Genomic DNA, 25,021 nt, shown 5'->3' with positions numbered 1-25,021 from the left:
TCTTCTTCCTCTGAAGAATCCCTCTCTTCCTCTGAAGAATCCCTTTCTTCCTCTGAAGAATCCCTCTCTTCTTCTGAAGAATTCCTCTTTTTTCTGATTCCTCTTGTTTCTTTTTTGGGCAATCTGGAGACCAATGTCCTTTTTCTTTACAATAATAACAGGTATCTTTACTTTTGTCCTTTTTAGCCCCTGTTTTTTTTTCTTTTTTGACGGTCTGGACACTCTGAAGACCAATGCCCTTTCTTCTGACAGATATAGCAAGTATCCTGACTTTTATCTCTAAAGGAAGGAGAGTAGTCCGTAGGCTGGTCTGAAGAGAATTTTCTAATGACCCCTCGCAAAGCTCTGACGAAACGTTCCATCTGGTTAGTCTCTTCCATCGTTGTGCTCGGCTTGAGAGTGAAATGAATAGTGAAAGGACAAGACACACACCCTTTTATACACGCTGGTCTGCCATGACTATAAATTAGTCTATGGTGTTTGAACTTGAGTCATTTGACGTTTTTCACTCAAGATGAAACGATCCTATTCATTCGAGAAGAAAGAAGAAGAAAGTAAGAGGCAGAAACGTGATCTATCGCCTCGTACCAGGGCTGAAATCTTGGCACAAATTCATGCCAGTGATTTTGAAGAGGACATGAGTGAACCAGAATTTGAAACCTCTAAACCAAGTTCACCACCCTTAGTCAACCCTGAAAAATACTATTCCATTCGAGAGACGGAAAAGCGCTCCTCTAGAAAATTTAGAACCACGGCTTACAAATACACGGTGAAGTTTAAAGATTTCAAGGCTGAAGTGCCGTTAGAGAAAGCAGAAGTGTTCATCACTGGGGTGTGGGATTCTTTGCTCACTGCACTCAAGAAACAATGTCAACCCAAAGAAGACGATCGCTTGAGACTTTCCATGCAACACGACGGTTTGAAATCCCCTGTTTGGATCGAGTTTAGCACCCCTGCAGAATTGACCGCTTCCAAAGTCATGGACAAGATTCAACACGTACAACAATCTAATGATCAGTTTGACATCACCGATGGTAAAGCCACACTGGACATGACCCACGTCTCTCCTCCTCAAGGAACTGGATACAAAAAGATGTTATTGGTGAACGACCTTCGCAGCACCAAAAAGAGTCTCGTCCAAATTAACAACCCTCAAGACCAGATGTGCTTAGCCCGAGCCATCGTGGTGGGACGAACCTATGCCAACAAGAACGACACGGCAGAATGGAAAAGAACCTGGAAAACTATTCAACAATCCGACCGAGCCAAACAACGAAACGAAGCAGAACTCCTGTTACAACAAGCCGGACTGTCCAAAGACACACCCTGTGGCATTCCTGAAATGCAAAAATTGCAAGATGTCCTAGCTCCACGATACACCTTGAAAGTGCACCCTCAAGAAGTGCGCGGACCTCTGTTGTTTCGAGGGCAAGACTTTAAGGACGGAAAATACATTCATGTCTATTATCACGATGAACATTTCGATACCATTACCAGTATCACCGGATTCCTGGGATACAGTTATTACTGTGAGAAATGTGACCATGGTTATAACAATCGAGAGCAACACAAGCATTATGGATCGAAATGCACAGGATGTTTGGCCTCTTCACCCTGTCTGAGCGAAGAACCAGTGCCTTGTTCAACTTGTCTGCGCACGTTTGTCAGCCCTACCTGTTACCAACAACATCTGAAAACGCAAGGTTCACAGAAGAAGTGCGCTTGTCAACTGCTGAGATTGTGCTCTACGTGTGAACAAGTCATACGTACCAATAATACCAAGGCACACGTATGTTCAGGAAAGAAAAAATGTCACATTTGTCACCACATCGTGGACTTGGAACACCAATGTTACGTGCAAAAATACCAACCCCCACCAGAGAAAGAGGACGGTCACAAGAAGAAAGGCAATTTCATCTTTTTCGATTTCGAATGCATTCAAGAAACCGGCATTCACATTCCTAATTTCTGCGTGGCTCATCGAGCGTGCGAGAAGTGCATTCAAGAACCTATCTTCAGTCATTGCCCTCACTGCAGCAAGATTCCCGGAGGGCGTGAAAAAATCTTTCGGGGGCCGAACACGTTAGCCGATTTTGCCCAATGGGTCTTAGACCCGGTCGACAAGACGTGGAGCCAAGAGGACATCGAACGTTACGGAGATTGTCATCGTCATGCCACGGTGATGGCTCACAATTTCTCCGGATACGATGGACAGTTTCTTTTGAGGTACTATACGGAACAAGGCACCGAGCGTCCTAAAGTGACTTTGAACGGAGCCAAAATCATTTTCATGCAAGTGGGACAAGTGCAGTTTAAAGATTCGATGAGCTATATCGCCATGCCTTTGAGTCGAATGCCTAAAACGTTTGGAATGACAGAAATGGCTAAAGGGTACTTTCCACACTTTTTCAATACGGAAGCCAATCAACACGCCGTTTTACCCCATTTACCTGAGACTCATTATTACGACCCCGACAACATGCGTACCGAACAACGAGAAGCTTTCTACGCTTGGCACCAGGCTCACTCCTCGGACCCTTTCGACTTTCAGGAAGAAATGCTAAAGTATTGTCGTTCCGACGTGGACATTTTACGGCGTTGCTGTGGAAAATTTCGAGAACAATTCATGGAACACGGAGGGGGCGATCCTTTGAAAGAAGCTTGCACCATTGCCAAAGTGTGTTCCTTAGTGTATCGACAACGATTCATGCCTGAAAACACCGTGGCTGTCATCAGTCCTCAAACGACCCACTTTGTCAAACGTCATTACTCGGTCAAAGCCCTACGTTGGTTACATTACTTGTGCGACAAGGAAGACAAGTGGATTCAGCATGCCCGCAACGGAGGGGGCGAAACGACCATCGGAACGTATTCGGTCGATGGCTGGGACTTAGAAAACCCCAAGATCGTCTACGAGTTTAACGGTTGCTTATTTCACGGATGTCCCGTCTGTTACCCTGACCGTGGCACTAAAAATCAGTTTTTGCAACGAACCATGGAAGACTTGTACCAGGACACTTGTCAGCGGCGCCTAAAGTTAGAACAGCAAGGATACCAAGTGGTGGAAATGTGGGAACACGAGTACGATCACCGTATGAAAACCGATCCCGAGTTTAAACGTGCCGTGGAAAGTTACCAGTTCATGGACCCGCTGAACCCGAGGGATCGTTTGTACGGAGGAAGGACCAATGCCACCTGTTTGCTGTACCAAGCCGACGAAGAGAAAGGAGAAGAAATCAAATACTTGGACGTGTGTTCGCTGTATCCCTACGTGTGCAAATATTGTCGCTTTCCTGTAGGGCACCCGCAATTGCTGACGGAACACATCGACCTGGTCAACATTCGACAATACGAAGGCTTGATCAAGTGCAAAGTTTTGCCTCCCACGAACCTATACCATCCCGTCTTACCTCACCATTGTCAAGGCAAACTGATGTTTCCCTTGTGCCGTACTTGTGCCGAAACGTGCAACCAAGACCAACCTTGTCAGCACAGCCAGGAAGAACGGGCCTTGACGGGAACCTGGGTCAGCGTATAATTGTTCAAAGCTCTGGACATGGGATACCAACTGTTAGAAGTGTACGAAATTTGCCACTTTCCCAAGACACAACAATACCGCAAGGGTGACCCTACTCAGAAAGGCATTTTCGCCGACTACGTGGATGCCTTTTTGAAACTGAAGCAAGAAGCCAGCGGCTATCCTTCCTGGTGTCACACTCCCCAAGACCAAATAAAATTCAAAGAGAAATACTACGAACAAGAAGGCATCACTTTAGACCACATCGAGAAAAACGAAGGCAGGCGATCGTTTGCCAAAGTGATGTTAAATTGCTTGTGGGGTAAAATGGCACAACGACCGTGTTTACCCAAGACGGAATATTTGACAGAACCTTCCCGCTACTTCCAGATGATTCACGACAAAACCAAATACATGAAACACGTGGACGTCGTTCGAGAGAATTTGATCTTGGTCAATTACGAAGAAGATCTGGACTTTGTACAAGACGACCCTTTTGGAAATGTCATCATTGCGGCTTACGTGACAGCCCATGCTCGCTTAAAATTGTACGAAGCTTTAGAACTGTTAGGGGAACGCGTCCTGTACTTTGACACGGACAGTTGCATTTACATCCATCACCCGATTCAACATCACCCTAACATCGAAGGAGACCGTTTAGGAGCCTGGACAGACGAGCATCCCGACGACAAGATTCTAAGTTTCGTCAGTGGTGGTCCCAAAAATTACGGCTACGAATACCGGGACAAACAAGGAGAAGTGCACACGACGTGCAAAGTGAAAGGACTGACTCTGAATTATCGTACCAGTCGAGTGGTCAATTTTGGGGTATTGAAAGAAGCCTTGCAATCGGGAGAGGATGGAAACTTTAAAGTGACCACCTATCAACCGAACAAGATTGTACGTTTACCCACTCACCACATCGTCAGTCGACCTTTGGAAAAAGTCTATCAAATCGTATACCAGAAGCGAGTGCGACTTCCCAATCACTTTACGTTGCCGTACGGTCACGTCGGTATTGGTCTGTATATAAAAAGGAACCCTAGGCAAGATCGATAGTTCATTGGGACTACCAAGACCGAGCGAACAAGATGAATACTTTGAAAGAGACATCGTTCCAGTTTGGGGATTGTAAAAAAGTTGTATCTTCCTCTAGTGTGACTAATACTGGATGGATAAGACCCAGGCATTGCGACGGAAAATGTCCGGAAGGAAACTGCGATTGTCCATGTGGTTACCATTGTAATTGCGTAACGGAGTTTGCAGACGAGTGCGATTGTGAGCCTTGCGATGTGTACGATGCTGTACGTTGTGACCTGAGCGATGCCGTAAAGCATCATGGGAACTTTAGTGTCCCTACCCCTATCATGGAAAGTGATGCTGTGCGTGTCAAACCTGTGGGATGCGAAAGTGATGCCGCTCGTCCTCTTGGACATTTTACTGGGTTTCGTTTTAAAGGGGAATGTTCACCTTCACGTCTACCCCCCTACGGATGTCATCCAATCCTGAGCAAACTCCTACCCATGTCACTCAACCCTCATCGAAACGAACCTGTGAAAGACGAATATTCGTTTCCTGTGCGTTTGTCGGAATACTGCGACTTTGAAAATCGTCTTCAATCGTTCAAAGGAAAATGGCCTAAGTATCTGGGAGGACCGACCCCCGAAGAATTAGCCAGAGCCGGATTTTTCTACTTGGGCGAAGGAGATAAAGTCAAGTGCTTCAGTTGCGGTGTGTCACTTCACCACTGGGAACCGCAAGATTCGGTCTACGTAGAACATGCTCGATGGTCACCGAATTGTCATTACTTACCCTTAGTGGGACCGAAACATTGAAGTAACTTACCATGTCGTTGACGAAGAAGAAACCAGATTGGTTAGGAGTCAAATGTTGGACATCACCGAGACCAGTATTTAAACTTCATTTCAAAAACGATATTGAATCATTACCTAAAGAACTACAAGAGAAGATTTACAAGGAAGTTTGGCAGGGGTTTGCCAGAGTGAAATCTCAATGGGTCACTGTAGAACTTTTGTGTCGAGAAATTCATAAGAAGAAAGTGAAAAAAGTCAACCAGTGTGTTAGATTTCTTTGGGTCAAGGGTGCATTCCTCCTATTGTATCGCTTTAGACCGTTTACATCAAAAGAGTTCAGTGACATTCTTGGACGTTACCCTGAATGGCAGTGGTCAGAAATTACTCACTATGTGGATTACTTTTGTGAATTGTACGGACTGACCTATTCATGAATACTTTGCAAGAGAACATTCGTGCTTTGCCTGTGGAGTTGAGAGAAAGGATTTACCGAGAGCTGGTCAAAATACAAGTGAAACGTAAAGAACAATTGCATCCGTTACGTCACCGGTGTTTGAACCACTGGTACCTGAATGCTATAAAGGACTGATTGAGTTGAAACTGTTCCATTGGACAGACATTGATCAACGACCTCCTGGTTATAAAAAGGAATGGTTTGGTATGGACGATTCTATCTACTACATTGTAAACGTACTGCATCGAATTCCAGAGGAAGAGTTAACGAATTACCAACATCTTTCATGCAATGTCAACTTGGTGAAAGAGGAAACTTCTGAACGAATTGTAATGTGTAGATTAGTGGTGAAACGATTTAGATTCGACAATGAATTAAAACCATGTTTGTGCAAACAGTACATTTCTTGTGTCAGACCAAAGAGGATTTAGTATGACCTATTCATGGATACTTTGCTAGAGAACATTCGTGCCTTGCCTGTGGAATTGAGAGAATGCATTTACCGAGAGCTGGTCAAAATACAAGTCAAACGTAAAGAACAATTGCATCCGATACGTCACCAGATCTTTAACCACTGGTACCTGAATGGTATAAGAGAACTGATTCGTCAGAAATTGTTTCAATGGTCAGACATTGTTCGAAACTTTGAGGTCGCTAATGATCGACATGTTCATAATTATGGTTACTTTGAGATTCACCTAGTGCAACGTATTGAGGAAGACAAGTTAAAGGATTACCAACATTTGTTACGTGGAATCTACTTAGCGGAAGAGGAAACTTCTGAACGAACTCTGACGTTTCGGTTAAAGCATGCAAGATTTAGATTCCCTACTGGAGAACGAAGATCTCTGGCTAGAAAGTACGTGTATTGCATCCGAAAAAAAGAGAATATAAAAACAGGCTGCCATGCGACGGCTTATGTCACATGTCATTGAACAGATTCCGTGGAAGGAACTCAATGACCATATTCAAACCGTGGATCATTACCATCAATTATTACAAGAATTTTATCCATTCAATTTGGGACGACAAGTGGTGTGTGTCTTAGTGACTTGTTTTCTGGGATTTCGTTTACCAGCCGATTCTTTGTGCACTCTTTACGATCAGTACTTACCACCTCAATGGCCTTAAATGGTCACGAAAAACTCCTTTTGCTCAAATCCTTGCGTTTTCATCTGGATACTTCTCGACCTCAACAGGAAAAAAAGATTCGTCAACTTTTAGCTACCCAAGACGTGTATGACGATGTGTGTGTAGCTTGTGACTTACATCCCCATTGGACAGATGTCCGTGCCTGGAAAGAATGGGGTTTTGAGGCTTGGACCCAAGAAGTGGCCCAGTATGAACGAGAGTTGTTCAAGGAAAAAAGTTACTTTTCAACCCGTGTTAGTGACGGTGCCAGAAGAACCCGTCACCCAGGACAGGACTGTCGTGGACAGACCTGAAAGACCCTTTCGGGAGGACACATGTGTGACCTTACCCCCTACTATAGAACTGGTTAGAACATTACCCAAAACATGTGGTTGTTGTAAAGACACTTGTGTTTATTCCACGTTCATAGTTATCATGTGCCTTTTATCTTTGTACTTAAGCCTTTGGCTTTTATGTATTTTTGTCTTTCGTATTCATGTTTGAAAAAAAAAAACATTCAATAAACGTGTTCTGAAAAAGTATATAAACTCTTGTCTTGTTTGTTTTCGTGTCACAAGTGACATTCCTCACACCATGGCTACCTCTACTGTCTCTGCTCCCTCTTCCTCCACTGTCAAAGTCATCGACGAACACTTAGATCGTACCAGTTGGGAGGCTTTGTATCTTCGCCATCCTTTTAACATGCTCATTGCCGGACCTAGCGGTTCAGGCAAAACCGAATTCGTCAAACGTTTGATCGAACATAAACATCATTTGATCGATCGACCACCTCAACGGATCGTGTGGTGTTACAAAGAGTGGCAATCGGCGTACAGCCTCTTGCGAGAAAATCAAGGCGATTCCATCGTGTTGGTGGAAGGCATTCCTAAAGAAGACGACGGCATCGTCTCTGACTCCCGTCAAACCCATTTGGTCATTTTCGACGACATGTTAGGAGAAGACGAAGAAGAAATTAAATTGTGGTTCACGCGCAAAGGGCATCACCGTAATGCCAGTGTCGTTTACATCACCCAAAATTTGTTTCAACAAAGTAAAGCCCATCGCACCATCAGTCTCAATGCGCATTACGTGGTCTTGTTTAAAAGCCCTCGAGATAAATCGCAAGTGCAAGTCTTAGCCAAACAGTTAGGAACACCTTGGCTGACTCAGGCGTACGACGATGCCATTCAAACGCCACACGCCTATTTACTCGTCGATTTGAAACCTACGACCCCCGAGGATTTGCGATTTCGTACCCACTTGTTTCACCACTGGTGCCAAGACGGAGGGCCTGTCCTGTACACGTCTCCGTCCTCGACTTCATTTCACTCCCCATAAAAAATCTATAAAAACCTCAGACCCTTTTTCGTCTGTCTCACACAGTGTGAACATGACGTCCCTTCAGTCGCATATTCCCGTCAAATTGATTCGTGCCTTGAATGGCATCAGTCGAGAAAAAAATCCACAAACACGAGCCCGTGTCTTAGAAGCTAGTCTCAAAGAAGTCTTACGATGGTTCACGGTGACGGCACGTCAATTACTCCAAGGAATCATTCAGATTCCTCATCAAACCAAACGCTTTTTCGATCGAAACAAAGTCGCTTTGGTCCAACTGGCCGATCCCCGCATCGACACTCAAACCAAAAAACAAATCATTTTGAAACCTGGAGGGAGCGGTACTCTAGGAGGGGTCATCATTCGCTCACTCTTAAGATGGGATCCTAATGCCCCCAAAGTTATCCCCAAGACAAAAGTCCAACGAAGCCCCAAGAAGAAAAAGAAAAAGACCAGGTCCCCAAAGAGAAGAACTTCTCCAGTGGCAGGACCCTCCTCTTACCAGACACCACCCCGGAAAAAGAAAAGAAGCCCCCAGAAAAAGAAACAGAGAAAAAGTCCCCAGAAAAAGAAAGGTCCACAGAAGAAAACTAGTCGCAAGAGAGGCACTTCGGCCAGGACGCAACCTTACACTCGCAAACCACGACCTGCCACGGCAGTGACTGCGTCTCCGGCATCCTCACGTTTGTCCACTTCTCCGTTGATGACACCAGGAACTGAAGAGTACTTGGAGACGTTGATCACACCAAGAACTTCTCCGTTGATGACCCCCAAAAGAACTTCCCCAGTGGCAGGACCCTCCAATTTAGCGGCAGTGGCTGCTGCTCACAAAGTACCTTCTCCCAAAATCAAAGTCCATGAAAGATCGGGCATGTTACAAAGTTTACTGGATTTGTCCAAGCAAGAACTGGCTCGATTTAGTCCGTTGCGTACCCCTGCACGACGTGTCATGCCTGTCCTCAAACTGATACGACGTAAAGACAATCAGTGGCGACGCGTTCCAGTATAAAAAAAGCCTGTGACCAAGTAGGGGTATCAGTGAACTTGTAAAAGATGTCACCTCCAAGAAGCCAAAAAAGAAAGAGACAAAGGCAGACGCGTCATCCGACAAAGCGCTTAGCCAAGCATCGACATTACCCTAAGAAAAGACACAGTCGTTCCAAGAAAAAGAGGCGTCAACAAAGGGGAGGATTCCTTGGCGATTTTGGGAAAAACATTGTCACCTTTATGACAAAGCGATAGTCCCAAAAAAAAAAGATAAAAGGGTGTGTGTTAAGTCATCGACGTTAGTGTCTGTTTGGTGAATGTCCTGGAACCCACAAGCAAAGATGTCACCCTCCAGAAAACCCCAAGGAAAGAAAAGGAAAGGACTGCCACCACGTTTAGCTAAACATGGGGACATGTTATCTGTCCTGTCCAAAGCTTCTCCACCCCTACGAAAAAAACTCATTCAAACGGCCTCCAAAGAGGTCATCGATACCGTGTGCGAATGTTGTTTGAACGTCTTGAAAGGCACGATCCCTTTGTCCAAACACCAGAAACAATGCTTAGGCAAACATCGTCACGTTCTTCGGAAAATGGTTCAAAAGAAAGTTCCCATTCGTCAAAAAAAGAAGATGTTGGTCCAACGTGGAGGCATTTTACCTCTCTTGTTAGGCCCCATACTGAAAGGAGTCTTGGGAACCATGTTGGGAGGACTGGTGGGAGCAAGATAAAAAGACCCTCGAAAGTCCCAAGATCTCAGAATCCACCCCTGACAATCCCATGGAAGGACGAAAACTAGCTTTAGTGCCTTACAAACGATGGATGGAATACCATCGGTGGCAAGAACAACGCACCCCGCATTTACCTCCCAATCCCAATTTGAGCGAGATGTCCCAGTTACAACACGAATTGCAGTCCTTGATGGATCGCCAAGATTTGTCCGAAACAGAAAAATCGCAAAAGTACAGTCAACTCTTGCAAAGACTGCAACTCTTTCACCAGAAAGCTTTAGACGAAACAGCTTTACCCACTCTGAAAGATTTTAAGACCTTGATGAAAAGTCCAGCACCATCATCATTACCACCACCACCACTACCATCCCCAAGGGTCACCAGAGATGCTACCCCACAAAGACCTGAGGAAGAAGAGATGCGCGAAGTGTTTCAAACACCGTCAGCAGCTCCCATTTCGAGTAAGATTGCAGCATCCTTGTTGACCCCGTCCCCCACACCCCAACGAGAAGAAATGAAAGCTTGGGTTAAAAAGATGATGTCCACGCCTCCTTCGACAGAAGTGAAAAAGAAAGAAGGGAAACCAGAAGTGAAAAAAGAAAAGAAAACCAAAGCCATTCCATTGCCACCTCCACCACCACCACCACTACCTTCGACTTCTACTCCCGTAGCCCATCGGACACGTAAATCCGTTTCCAAACCACCCTTTCGACCCACCCAAAGTAGCATCACCGAAGAGTGGGTGACTTATTAACACACCAACAAAATGGAAAAAGCCTTAGCCAGCATTTACTACGATCCCTCGCATCCTGCAGGTTACGCAGGAGTTCAAAAATTGTATCGTGCTGCCAAAACTCGACTGAAAAGTCTCCGTTTACCTCAAGTGCAACGATGGTTACAAGAACAAGCTACCTACACTTTACACAAACCCATTCGACGCAAGTTTGCCAGAAGTCGCACCCGAGTGGAAGGCATCGATCATCAATGGCAAGCCGATTTAGCCGATGTCTCTCATTTGGCCAGCTACAATCGTGGCTACAAATATTTGTTTTGTGTCATCGACGTCTTTTCCAAATTTGCCTGGGTCGTGCCCTTGACTTCCAAATCGAGTAGCGAGTTAGTGCGAGCCCTGCAACGGGTGTTGAAACAAAGCGGTCGTCACCCTCTTCGATGGCAAACGGACAAAGGCACCGAATTTTTGAACCAAGCTTTCCAAAAAGAATTAAAGAAACGTGACATTCATTTTTTTACCACCGAGAATCCCGAAACCAAAGCCAGCATCGTGGAACGTTTTCAACGCACTTTGAAAGAACGCATGTGGAAATATTTTACGCATCACCACATTCTGAAGTACATCGACATCTTACCGCACCTGGTGCAAGCGTACAACCAATCTTACCATCGAAGCATCGGACGTGCCCCGCAAGAAGTGACTCCCGACAACGAAGTGTTGGTGTTTGAGCGCCTGTTTGGTACGTCCCCGACGAGGGCTGTCCCCAAGAAAAGTGGAGAGTTGACCGTAGGAGATTGGGTGCGCATTGGCAAAACCAAACGCACTTTCGACAAAGGTTACTTACCTAACTGGACGACCGAATTGTTTCGCGTCACTGGACGAGTGCATGGCCGTCATCCTGCCGTCTATAAATTGGAAGACATGAACGGAGAAGTGCTCAAAGGAACGTTTTATTTGCCCGAGTTACAACGTGTCACCAAAAAAGAAGACGACGTGTACGACATCGAAAGCATTCTCGAACGCAGAACCCGTAAAGTGGGCAAACGGCGTGTCAAAGAAGTCAAAGTACGTTGGAAAGGATATCCACCCAGTTTTGATTCTTGGATCGACGCTTCGCAAGTCATCGACTATAAAAAGAAGTGACCATCATGCCTTTTCACACAGACGCAGCTACGTCGACCACTCCTCCTTCACCTAGTTCTTCTGTGCAAGATTTACAAAAACAACCCTTGTGGGTGTGGTGTGGAGAACGTGTGCCTAAAACGCAAATCGTCTTTTTCTGCCAAATCTTCGTGGTGTATTGTGTCATCGGGGCAGCCATCGCCAATTTGAGTTTGCAACAAGGAGACAAACAATTGTGGACCATTTTATTGAGCAGTTGCATTGGTTACCTGCTTCCCAATCCCTCCCTGAAATTCTCCTCGAACGGGAACCTTGTATCCAGTGCCAGTGTCAGTCACCACTCCAATAACAACCAGAACCCCATTTTGGGCGGAGACACGCCTCTGACATCCAGTAATATCCCCTCGGACAGCCACAGAACTCTAGAATTATGAGTCACCAAAACCAATTTTACTTGACCTTACCCAGTGACAGTTCCATGGAGGTGTTTCCCCACAACACGTTGTGCTGTTACACGGCCAAATTACCTCAGGCCATCCCCTTAGATCACGAAGCCCATTGGGAAGTGGCTTTAGTAGAAATGATTCACACGACCCAAGTCCTCAATGTCCTTCCCAATCAAAATTTTTTTACGGTGCAAGTTCATGACGAACAATTGCAACAGTGGATGGATATCCATAGCAAATATGACAAGAAAACCCGTAACAAAGAAAATCCAAACTGGACCGACTATCACTTGTTCATTCCCCCAGGTTATTATTTTAGTGGTCAACATTTGGTCAACACCATAGCCACCAGGTTTAATGGTGTGTTTCTGAAAGCTTTGGAGCATGCCAAAAAAAGTGTCACCCTAGAGTACCACAAAACAGCTCGTCGCTTCCTGATGAAATTTCCTGAGGGGCCCAAAATCATGTCTTTCTTATTTTGTCCTGAATTGTTTGACATGTTGGGCGGTGACATGGAGATGAGGAAGAAAGTAGAACAACAAAAAAACGAATCATCAGTCATTTCTGACAACGAGACTTTTGCCAAGTTTTTTCGTACCCCGGTAGAACTGAACCAAGGACTGAATTTGATGTTTGTGTACTCCGATGTGGTGGAGTACAACGTGGTGGGACACACCTCCGTACCGTTACTGCGTGTCATTCCTTTCAAAGTGGATTCTGCCGCAAACGCTGACGAGGAAGGTGGAAACACTTACCACGTTCACCGCGAATTTGTCCATCCTCACTATTTACCGGTCAGCAAGTCGTATTTGGACACGGTCAAAATTACTATAAAAGGAGATTTGGGACAAAATATTCCATTCACCAAAGGAAAAGTCACGGTGAAACTCCATTTTCGAAAACGGTTCTCTCACGACTCGTAAGTAAGTCATATATCCAGTGTACCGAGGGGTTGCTCGACAGCGAGGACACGGTTTAGGAGACATGTTAAAATCGGCCTTTCGTTCGGTGGCCCCGGTGTTGAAACCGATGGTGACACGCGGATTGCACGCCTTGAAAGATGCGGCACTGACGCAAGGCAAAGAATTTCTCCAAAATGTCATCATCGACAAACAAAACCCTAAAGAAGCCTTCATGAGGGCTGGCAAAAATGTCTTGCTGCAAACGGGCAAAGACATTTTAGGCCGACGAGACACACCTATAAATGCCCTGCACGCTACCGAGTCAGGCATTCAGCAAGGACAAGGCAGAAAGAGACGACGACGAAGAAAACACCCTTTCACCAGACTTCAAGCGAGAAAGGCCAAGAAAAGAAGAACCGTTCGAGACTTAGACGTTTTCGATTATTGAGAGAGAACAGAACAGAACAAAAAAAAATGATGCACCGAGAGTCTTGCGCTTGTTCCAAGACGGAACTGGATCTGTTTGCCATGCCCCCTACCATGATGACCATGCAAGAATCCCAATGGGTGGAATTTCATCCCGTCTCCTCATTGACCGATTCCGCTCCCATCGAGTTTGAAATCAAAGGACAGCCCGAAGATTACATCGATCTGAATAGCAGTTACTTGTACCTGAAAGTCAAAGTTCTAGATAAGGAAAATAAAACAGTAGAAGACACTGAGAATATAGCTCCCGTCAACAATTTCATGCATTCCTTGTTCAGCTCAGTGGACTTGTACTTGAATAACAAACTAGTCAGCAGCAGCATGGATACATACCCTTACCGTGCCTACCTGGAAAATCTCTTGATGTACGGAATAGATGCCAAGGACACTCATCTCAATGCTTGTGTGCTATGGGAACCTGACGAAGCGGACAAGTTTAAGATAAGTGACGCAGGTGACAATGACGGCTTTGGGGAAAGACGAAGCAGAATCACAAATGGACAAAGTTTAGAACTGATGGATCGTTTGCATTTGGACATGTGGTTGCAAGAGAAATATTTGCTAAACGGGGTAAATCTTCGCCTGAGACTGAATCGTAGCAGTACCGCTTTCCATTTGTTGGCTGATGCTGATGCTACTAAGACTGGCAATCCCAAAAGCCAAATCGAGGAGGCCAAACTCTACGTACGACGCGTGGAAGTGTTACCCAAAGTGGGAAACGACATCAGTCAGACGTTGAGCAGAACGACCGCCAAGTATCCCATACGACGTGTGGAAGTGAAAACGTTCACCATTCCCGTTGGACATCATTCCATGATCGAAGATCATCTGTTTCAAGGACAGTTACCCAAACGTTTAATCCTTGGTATGGTCGAGAATTCAGCCTTCAACGGAGCCTTCGCTGAAAATCCTTTCCACTTTCAACACTTCGACGTGAAGAAAATCGAAGTCAGTCGCGATGGCAAGACCTTGTGTACCCGACCTTTCGAGCCTGACTTTGCCAAGAAGAATTGCTTGAGATCGTACTTGTCCCTGTACGAAGCCACGGGCCAGTTAGGAACCAACACCAGTCACGGCATTACGTACAAGGATTACGCAGGAGGTTATGCTTTGTGGGCTTTCGATTTCACTCCAGACCAAGGCAGCGACGAGGGACATTTCCACCCTATAAAATCAGGCCAGATTCGTGTGGAACTTCAGTTTGCAAATCCTCTGCCAGAGACAGTGAACGTCATCCTGTATGCAGAATTCGATAATACCATAGAAATCAACAGTTTGAGAGAAGTCATTCTAGATTATTAGAAGCCATGGAAGACTGTTATCCCTCTTTACCTAGTGGAGAAACTTTGGACATGAAATGTGAGGAGACCGTGGAAGGAGAAGAATCTCAAGATAAAGACGAAGAAGTTGTCATGATGAAGTCGAGATGGCCAGAACAAGAAGCCCATTTAGTCTCCTGTTTTGCCAAACACTTGGTCGATAAAATGACGGAATTGATCAAGAAAAATTGTTATGGATGTCAAAACGATCATCCCAGTCAAATTCAACACGATAAATGCCTGATGTTGAGTCAAGAAGAAAAATTGGACGAGTATCTGGACGAAGCTTGGAGTCTCATCTCGAACAAAGACGTGTTGCACCAGTGGTATAAAGACTTGCGTGAACACTCTTGTCCACCATTAACCACTCAAGAGATCCATCGTATCGAAGCTCTCCTGAATCAGAGTGAGGAAACAGAACGAATAACCGTTTATTGGTCAGACATTTTCAAGCAAAAAGTCAGGATCGAATTGACGACTTATTATTACCTGTGAAGAAGAAAAAAAGCACACACAAAACATGGATACCTGGGAACTTTATTACCTTTTGAACCACAGTTCGTATACGGCTTCTTGGAATCCTGTCGTCTGTGCTAAAGATGAACTCCCTCATCGCAAACCTAAAGACCATCAAGCTTACGTGATCAACACGGACGACAGTCATCTCCCAGGAACCCACTGGGTAGCCGTCTACTTTCCTCAAGAAGGATGTGTGGAATATTTCGATTCGTACGGATTGCCCCCTTTGGAAGACGATATCATCGACTTTATGAGAAGAAATGCTCAAACCACCCGATTCAATAACGTGAAATTACAAGGCACAGATTCCTTGGTGTGTGGACAGTACTGTGTGTATTTTCTGCATCATCGCAGCCTGGGCTATTCCTTAGAACATTTAATGACTCATTTTGATGCTCGTTCTTCTGCTAGAAACGATGTGAAAGTAGATCGATGGTTTTGTGACCATTATGCTTATCTTTTGTCTCAAGCTAGGAAACGTAGTGTCCATCAATGGCCTAATGATTTCCAATAGTGGAAATCACAACGTTGTCAGCCTTGTTTAAAGTAGATTGCCAATTGAGAAAAAATGTTGTGTTTTGAAAAAAATTGTTTGATGTTATATTGTTGGATTATTGTTAAAAATGTTAGAGTTGTTGTTTAGTGTTAAGTGATTTTTGAATAAAAAATGTTGTGTTTTGAAAAAAAATGCCTTTGTCTTTTGTTTAGCTATAAGAATGTTGGATTGATGCTCTTTCATTTCTTACTATCCCTCTCATGACACTCACTAAACGTTGCGACTCAAAAACCGTGTGGGGGATGTTTTCCTTCACGTCCGCGCTTTGACTTTAAGAACCGGGGTTGTTTCCAGTCTAACCATCCATTGTCGACTCATCCTCCTAAGAAGATGTGCTCCAAACTAGCTAAACTCAACGAAGCCTACGTGAATTTGCATAGGGTCAGACACAGTCTGATACCGAAGCCAGAAGAAATAGAAAATGTGAGAATGTTAAAAATCACTGAAGACCTGATAGAAGAGCTCTTCAGAGAAGAAATGAACAGGGAAAAAGAAGAATGGACAGAGAAGTACAGACTGCAGAGACAGCAGCAACAGCAGCAACAACAGCAACAGCAGCAGCAGCAACCTGAAGCTGACAGAGGCTTTGTCGATTGTCGTATCGACACCAAAGAATTCTTCTTCTCTTTCCGAAGAAGCAGACCTATTGCCAGAAAGTCTATCCTCAGAGGACATCGCATTCTTAGAAACTAAAAAAAGAATGCCATAGCAAAACAAAAAAACAGCCCTTTTCAGGGCTACCCAATACTCTAGAAAAGAAATAACGATCGATTTGCCAATGTGTGTAGGTAGAGTAGTGTGAATATAAACACTAACTCTTTATTGATAGTGAGAGTGTATGTGTTTGTGTGTTTGTAAGTGCTCAAGTACGTTGGTGTGGATAGTAGATTAATATGATGTCTTTTTTGGTGTTTGAGGTGTATATTTGGGGTTAGATTGGATTGGTTTTGCGTATGTGAATAGTCTATTGAAGTGATTTATAAAAATTTTAAAATAGTGATGGGTAGCATAAAAAAGTGAGTGAGTGTTTCTTTTAGGTCCGCGCGTTGTTGTTTTGGGTTATAATCTAGGTAAGATCAATTTTATGTTATTAGGGGGATGTTTTCCATCACGTCCGCGCTTTCAGTATAAATTGAAACTCGCTCGGCAGTCTAGCTACCCTTGTTGATTGATCAACACCGCCAGAAGAATGAACACCAGAATTGTGAAACTGTTAGAACTCCAGATGCACCTGGAATATGCCAGGCGCATAGTAAACGAACTATCAGCGGAGGCTATCGTAGAAGAAGCAAGAATAAAGAAGGAAGAGGAGGAGAGAAGAGAGAGGGAAGAAGAGGAAAAGAAAATAGGAGAGAGGATGTCATACAATATTCCCGAGACAGAGGATTGGGGTGCTGAAGCGAATCATCCCGCCTCTGCACTCTCAAGACAAAAAGTAAAAAGAGACTGGAGTCAAAGATGCGTGTGTGGCGCCAGGCCTGGAAGGTGTAACCATTAGATAGGTGCATCTGGAGTTCAAAAAACAGCCCTTTTCAGGGCTACCCAATACTCTAGAAAGGAAATAACTATTAATTTGCCAATGTGTGAAGGTAGAGTAGTGTGAATATAAACACTAACTCTTTTTTAAGATAGTGTGAGGGTATGTGTTTGTGTGTTTGGGTTTGTAAGAGTTCAGGTATGTTTGTGCGAATAGTAGATTATGGGTTTCTTTATTGTTTCTTAGCGTATGTGGAGAGTATAGTTTGGGTTATATTATATGAAATGAAAAAGTAGGGGGATGTTTTCCTTCACGTCCGCGCGTTGTTTGGTCATGATCTATGTAAGACCAATTTTATGTTTTTAGGGGGATGTTTTCCTTCACGTACGCGCTTTTCGTATAAGAACCCACAGTATTCGTCGTTCAAACCATTCTACAAAGAATAATCTAGACAAGATGACGCAAGTGACTGATTTATTTAATCAATTGAGGCATATCTATTTCTGGATAATAGATGCAGAATATGCTATAGAAAGGATACAAAAGGAATGGGAGTATGAAGATAAAGAACACTTGGTAACCAGTCAAGTCGAACGTATAAAGGCCGCCAGACATATAATAGAAGGAATGATAGAAGATGAAGTCAACAAATCAAGAGGATTAATTGACCCACCTTATGTAAGAGTGGGGAGTTTGAAGGAAGCACTGGATTATGTCATCGAAGTCCGGTGCTTCCTAGAACATATAGTGTATTGGACGGAGTTGTCATATATGAAGAGGGGACTGAACAGGTTGAAAAAAGGAGAAGAAATAATGAAACAAGTGATGACCTAAGAAGTAGAAAACATAAAGGAAAGGTGGACTAAAGAAAGAAAGGAAGAACAGAATAAGAAGAAGAAATTAGAATTCGACCAACTGAATAACAACTGGATGAAAATACAGGCCAAGTTCCGAGCCATGGGTCACCCGGACTGGATACCAGAAACAGAAAAGAAAAAAAAGAAAGGAATTATGGACAAAATAAGAGGATGGTGGAAAAAGTTAAGAAGTTAAAAGAAGAAGAAAAACCCAAAGGCCCTTTTCAGGGCCTGCCATATTTCTCGAAAAGAGATAGCCTTTCAATTGCCTACCCCCTTTTTTAAAAAAAAATTTTAAAAAAAAAAAATCCCATGTTCAATTCCCCTTGTACGTATATTAACCCACAATTTATTCCCATGTTAAATTTCCCTTGACGCTAATCTCACCCACGATTTTTTCTCCATGTTCAATTTCCCTTGACGCTAATCTGACCCACGATTTTTCTCCATGTTAAATTTCCCTTGACGCTAATCTGACCCAAGGGGGTCTGTAATGCTAATTCCCATTGACGCTAATCTCCCCTCCCCCCTTCACTACTGATGGGACTCGTAAACCTTGGATGGTAGATCATCTAATAATAATAATAATAATATTGAGGACTTTGTATAGCGCCTAATCTTTAGAAGCTCTAAGCGCTTTACAACTTTAGACAACACCTATAAGATAAGAAACATAATAATATTATTAAAAAAACAAACAATATGAAATTAGAAAAACTTTAAAAAAAATAAAAAACATGCTGAGAATATTTCAGGTAGGAAATATTATTAGGTCTTTAAGTTTGTTCTTGCTGTCGGAATAAGTGAGTTTTGAGAGCCCTCTTGAATGTGATCACTGTGTCTTTGTGTCTAAGTTCAGTGGGCAATTCATTCCACGTTGCTGGGCCCTGGAATGCAAAAGAACGCTGTCCATATTACTTTGTTTTCATACTTGGAATAATGAGTATACGATTGTCAGAAGAGGAGCGTAAGTATCTTGCTGGTGTGTACACATGAGTGAGGTCAGATAAGTATGTTGAACTAGAGTCCGACAGTGAAATGTAGCACAGAGAACAAATTTTGTGTTTGATTCTGGATCGAATGGATAGCCAGTGTAGGGTACAGAGCAGCGGGGAGGTGTGCTCTGATCGTGGTACTCTAAGTATGATCCGAGCAGCTGTGTTTTGAACGTTCTGAAGTTTCTGGAGTAGATATTGAGAGGAACCAGACATAATTGAGTTACAATAGTCCAGTCTTGAAAGCACTAATGAACACACAAGTGTTTTAGTGGCATCAGCTGAAAGATATTTACGAACTGAGCTGCTGCTCATGATATGCAGCCTTGCATATGTTCATGACATGCAATGTGAGAGTACTGTCCAGAGTAACACCTAGGTTTCGTACTGATTGTGTGAATTTAATGTCGGCGTTGCTGATATTTATTGTTTTAGGTAAAGGATGTGAATGAGAAAGTCTTTGTGTTGTGATCAGAATGGCCTCAGTTTTATCATCATTCATCTGCAGCTTGTTACAAGACATCCATGATTTCACATCAGAAATGCACCTCTCTACTCCTTGAATGGTAGTATCAACTTCAGTTGGGTGGCTAGTTTTGTATATTTGCGTGTCATCAGCGTACAATTGATGAGACACTGGATGATGATCTAAGACACTTGAGAGCGACTGAGTGTACAGAATGAAGAGAACAGGTCCAAGAACATACCCCTGTGGAACACCACAACATAGATCAACTGGGTTGGAGTGTATTCCATTTGCAGATACAATTTGTGTCCTGTTGACCAAGTAGGACTTGAACCACAGTAAGGCTGTATCATGAATGACAAATACATGCTGGAGACGGTGAAGTAATATATCATGGTCTATTCTGTCAAATACTGCAGACAAATCAAGGAGGGTGAGGACTTTAATATTTCCGCTATCCAATGCAGAGAGAATGTCATTAACTACTTTTAAAAGAGTAGTTTCAGTACTGTGGCAAGAGCGATATGCTGATTGTACATTGCTAAAAAGACTTTGAATTTAGATGAGATACAAGCTGGGATAGAACAACCTTTTCTAGGAGAAGGAAAACTCAGATTCCAAACCTCTGTTGCCTTGTGGCTATACCCACTCATAGGAAAGGCTAAGGGAGTAAACCCTGACAGAAAATCCAGAGACGGAGTCCCTAAGGCGGTCTGACATTGACTTCAACGTCATTCCGGCAACTCCTGCGACGCCGCTGGTGCCAAGCTGTATCGGCATTCATCGCTCCCTTGGGCCCACCAGCTGCGTTGAGAGGGGGGATCTGCTGCATGGACAACAGCTGATTATCCATACCACCCTGACCAGGCTTCATAGCTCCACTGAAGACGACACTCCAGCGTCGTCGTACGGCGTCGGCACAACACGAGAATTAGCAGTTTACCGGTTCTAAGTCAAAGCTTGATTGGCGTAGAGCTTGGCGCCAGGGGTTACTTCTGACGGTGGGAGAGATCACCAGGTCTCACTGGAAAGCTACCGCCCGCCTCAAGCTGGGCAGCCCCCAGTCAGTAAGGTGCTGTCCGCCATGGCCTGCCTGCTTCACTGGGTGCGTGGAACTTAGAGAACCATCTCGACAAGTGGGCCACAAAACTCCGCACCAGGAAAGACTAAAAAAGAAAGAAGAAGACTCCAACTCTTCGTTTTGCAACCTGGAACATCAGGACCATGTGTCCTGGATTGACCGCTGACCTACAGCAGATTGACGATGCACGAAAGACAGCCGTTATTGACAGAGAACTGTCCCGACTGAACATCGACATTGCCTGCCTCCAGGAGACCCGACTGGCTGACAGTGGCACCATCAGGGAAGCCAATTACACGTTCTTTTGGCAGGGGAAGCCCTCAGATGAACCTAGGCAGCATGGTGTAGGCTTTGCCGTAAAGACCACGCTAATCTCCTTCATTGACCCTCCATCATCAGGTACTGAGAGAATCCTTGCCCTCCGGCTGTCAACATCCTTAGGCCCGGTCAACATCTTCAGTGTGTACGCCCCAAACCTCTGCTCCACCCACGAGGAGAAAGACAAGTTTTATGAGGCTCTGGATCAGGCAATATCCAGTATCCCCAACAATGAAAGCCTTTACTTACTAGGAGACTTCAATGCTAGAGTGGGAGCTGACCATGAGGCCTGGTCCACCTGTCTCGGCTTTTACGGAAGGGGCAAGATCAACGAGAATGGTCAGAGACTGCTGGAGATGTGCTGCTCCCACAGCCTATGTGTGACCAACACTTTCTTCAAGTGCAAGGAGATCCACCAGGTGTCGTGTACACACCCACGTTCACGCCACTGGCACCAGCTAGACCTCGTCATCACAGGCGTGCAAAACTGACCACTGTCCTCCTCACCCGGAGCTACCACAGTGCCGATTGCGACACTGACCATTCCCTCGTGGCCAGCAAGGTGCGAATATTACCCAAGAAGCTGCACCACGCCAAGAAGATGGGTCACCCACGCATCAACACCTGCTGTGCAAGCGACCCAGATAAAACACAGCAGTTCATCAGCAAACTGAAGGAATCCCTCACCAAAGTGACACGTGATGACACCATTGACTCCAAGTGGTCCCATATCCGTGACTCTGTGTACAATTCAGCCATCACAGCTTACGGGAAGAGGGAGCGAAAGAATGTCGACTGGTATGAGGCAAACTGGGAGGAGATGGAGCCCGTGAGTGAGGCAAAGAGGAAAGCCCTTCTGGCATACAAGGCTGCACCTAGCCCCAGAACACTACAAGCCCTCATGATTGCAAGGAACAACGCCCAGAAGACCGCCCGCCGCTGTGCCAACACCTACTGGCTCAACCTTTGCAACAGTATACAGACAGCTGCCGTCACCGGGGATGCAAGAGGAATGTACGAGGGTATAAAAAGACGACAGCCCCCCCCCCCCAGCTACAAGACCGCCCCCCTCAAGTCCAAGACGGGCGAAGTCATCAAAGACCAGGGGAAACAACTGCAGCGATGGGTTGAGCACTATCTCGAGCTTTATGCAACCCAAAACAATGTCACCGGAACTGCCCTGGACGCCATTCCAGACCTGCCTGTCATGGAGGAGCTAGACACACAGCCCACCCTGGAAGAGCTCGGAAAAGCCAGCGATTGCCTTGTCTGTGGGAAGGCTCCTGGAAGCGACGCCATTTCCGCCTGAAGTCCTCAAGAGCGGAAAACCAGCACTGCTCCAACCCCTACACATACTCCTCTGCCTTTGCTGGGAACAGGGTTACATCCCACAGGACATGGGTGACGCCAACATCGTCACTTTGTACAAAAACAAAGGAGACCTAGCGACTGAAACAACTATCGGGGCATCTCCCTCCTCAGCATCGTTGGAAAGGCTTTCGCCCGTGTTGCCTTGCGCGCTTGAAGATCCTAGCCATCCGCGTCTACCCAAAGTCCCAGTGTGGATGTCGAGCCGGCAGGTCAACTGTAGACATGATCTTCTCACTACGTCAGCTGCAGAAGTGTCGCGAGCAGCAGATGCCCCTCTACATTGCCTTCAGAGACCTGACGAAGGCGTTTGACCTGGTTAGTCGGAGTGGACTCTTCAGACTCTTGCAGAAGATTGGCTACCGCCCCCACCCCACCCACCCCTCCACACACACACGTCTGCTTGCTTTCATCATATCGTTCCACGAGAACATGCGCAGCACAGTGTGCTTCAATGGCGCAACATCTGAAGCATTCCCATACTTCTCCAGTACGCATTCAAGGACTGCAGCGAGGAAGTGTACATCCATACCAGGGCTGACGGCAAGCTGTTCAACATCGCCCGTCTCCGTGCTAAGACTAAAGTCACAGAGATACTCATCCGTGAATTGCTCTTCGCCAAAAATGCAGCCTTGACATCACACACGGAAGATGGACTTCAGCAGCTGGTATGCCTCCTCTCCCATGCTTGTAAGGAACTTGGACTGACCATCCGTTTGAAGAAAACGAACGTCATGGCGCAGGACGCAGACTCCCCTCCCTCTGTCACCATCGATGGGTACAACTTGGAAGTTGTCGAGAACTTCACATACCTCGGGTCTAACATCTCCAGCTCACTCTCCATTGATTCTGAAGTGAACGGCAGGATTGCCAAGGTATCAGCAGTGATGGCCAGACTTAACCAGAGAGTGTGGAACAAACCCAACCTCACCGAGAAGACCAAACTGCGTGTCTACCAAGCCTGCGTGCTCAACTCACTTCTCTACAGCCGCGAAACATGGACTACCTATGCAAGACACGAGAGGAAACTCAACAGCTTCCACCTGAGATGTCTGCGGTGCATTCTGCACATCCAGTAGCAGGACAAAGTACTCAACACAAAGGTTCTAGAACGCGCCAACATGAACAGCATGTTCTCCATTCTCAGCGAGAGACGCCTTCGCTGGCTTGGCCATGTCAAGAGAATGGGCCCAGGGCGCATTCCCAAGGACCTGTTATATGGGGAGTTAGCAGAAGGTGCACGACCAACTGGACGACCACATCTGCGCTACAAAGATGTTTGCAAGAAGGATATGAAGACAGCAAACATCGATGTCAACGACTGGGAGAAGTGTGCAAACAACCATTCCAGCTGGCGTCTCGCTGTCAGGCAGGGAGTTCAAAACGCAGAGGAAGAGAGAAAAATAAAACAAGCTGAAAAGAGAGCTAGAAAGAATGATAAACAAAAGCTTACTTTGGAGCTACGCCATCGTCTTCCGTAGACGGACGGATGCCAAGATAACATATATTGACCCTAGATGATTCCAGCTGTCGAATTAAAATGCGAATTATACATATAGCGTCTATATTATAATGCAATTTGGCAGCACTATCTATATTAAAAGAAAGATACAGTGTCTGACACACTAACACAGAAAATAAGCTGGTTGACAAAGAAATGAGAAATGCACTGATGAACTGTGAATGGACCTGACGTTATTTCAACAGCAAAACTATTTTGATTGAAATCTAATGCAGGACAATATATCATTTATGTGTTTACATGTATATTTTCATGCATGTATTTATCGAAACTTAAATACATTCAGCCCAGTTAAACCTCAAGCACCTAAAGCATTTCACACTCTTGCTGATAGAGTACAAATAAACACATTACAAAGCTGCATATATATGTAATTTTGTAATCTTTGTCATTGTCGACTATACCATCCAGCAGTTTATGTTATTAATGAATGCAGAGTCATAAACAATAGCCGTAGTAGTGTGTATAATTGTGAAGAAAAAAAATCTCTCATGCCATCACACTGGATTCATTTAGCTCTACCTACAACGTTAAAATGACAACGCTTACGAGTTCTTATTCCACAAAGCTGAGTGTTGCATTCCAGAAATGATGAGTTTCCAGGAGTATCGCAGCATCGAGAGCAACCTATATAACTGGGCACAACTCTCTTCCCAAGATGTGTCGACGAAGCAGCAAGACACGCCTGCAACATTATGGGGGGAAAAAAAATCAACTTTTCCAGACAGAACCTCAGCCGAGAATGATAACACGCGGGCACTAGTTCTAAAACAGAAAATAGCTAGGTCAATATTCAGCCAAAAAGATGAGTTTGGGATGCAAACGTTTACATAACGGTCTTAATATTCCAGAGCATGGATTGAATATATTTAATTAATCTTGCCAAAC

At 44.8% G+C, this 25,021-nt stretch overlaps 1 protein-coding gene across 1 annotated transcript in view; it reads right to left on the bottom strand.

Annotated features, from left to right (window-relative positions):
• The window catches only part of LOC149778807 (uncharacterized), a 70,321-nt gene that overhangs the window by 14,697 nt on the left and 30,603 nt on the right, over window positions 1-25,021 (bottom strand). The window contains exon 6 of the mRNA XM_089938526.1: window positions 24,683-24,818. Within this exon, the coding sequence (XP_089794652.1) occupies window positions 24,683-24,818 (136 nt within the window). The remainder of the gene's footprint in view (window positions 1-24,682; window positions 24,819-25,021) is intronic.

The sequence above is a fragment of the Sinohyriopsis cumingii genome, chromosome 17, assembly GCF_028554795.1.
Source record: "Sinohyriopsis cumingii isolate HCF-2022 chromosome 17, ASM2855479v2, whole genome shotgun sequence".
Taxonomy (NCBI): Eukaryota; Metazoa; Mollusca; class Bivalvia; order Unionida; family Unionidae; genus Sinohyriopsis; species Sinohyriopsis cumingii.
Note: the sequence above shows the minus strand (reverse complement) of the source record. Positions and strands in the feature narration are given on the sequence as shown.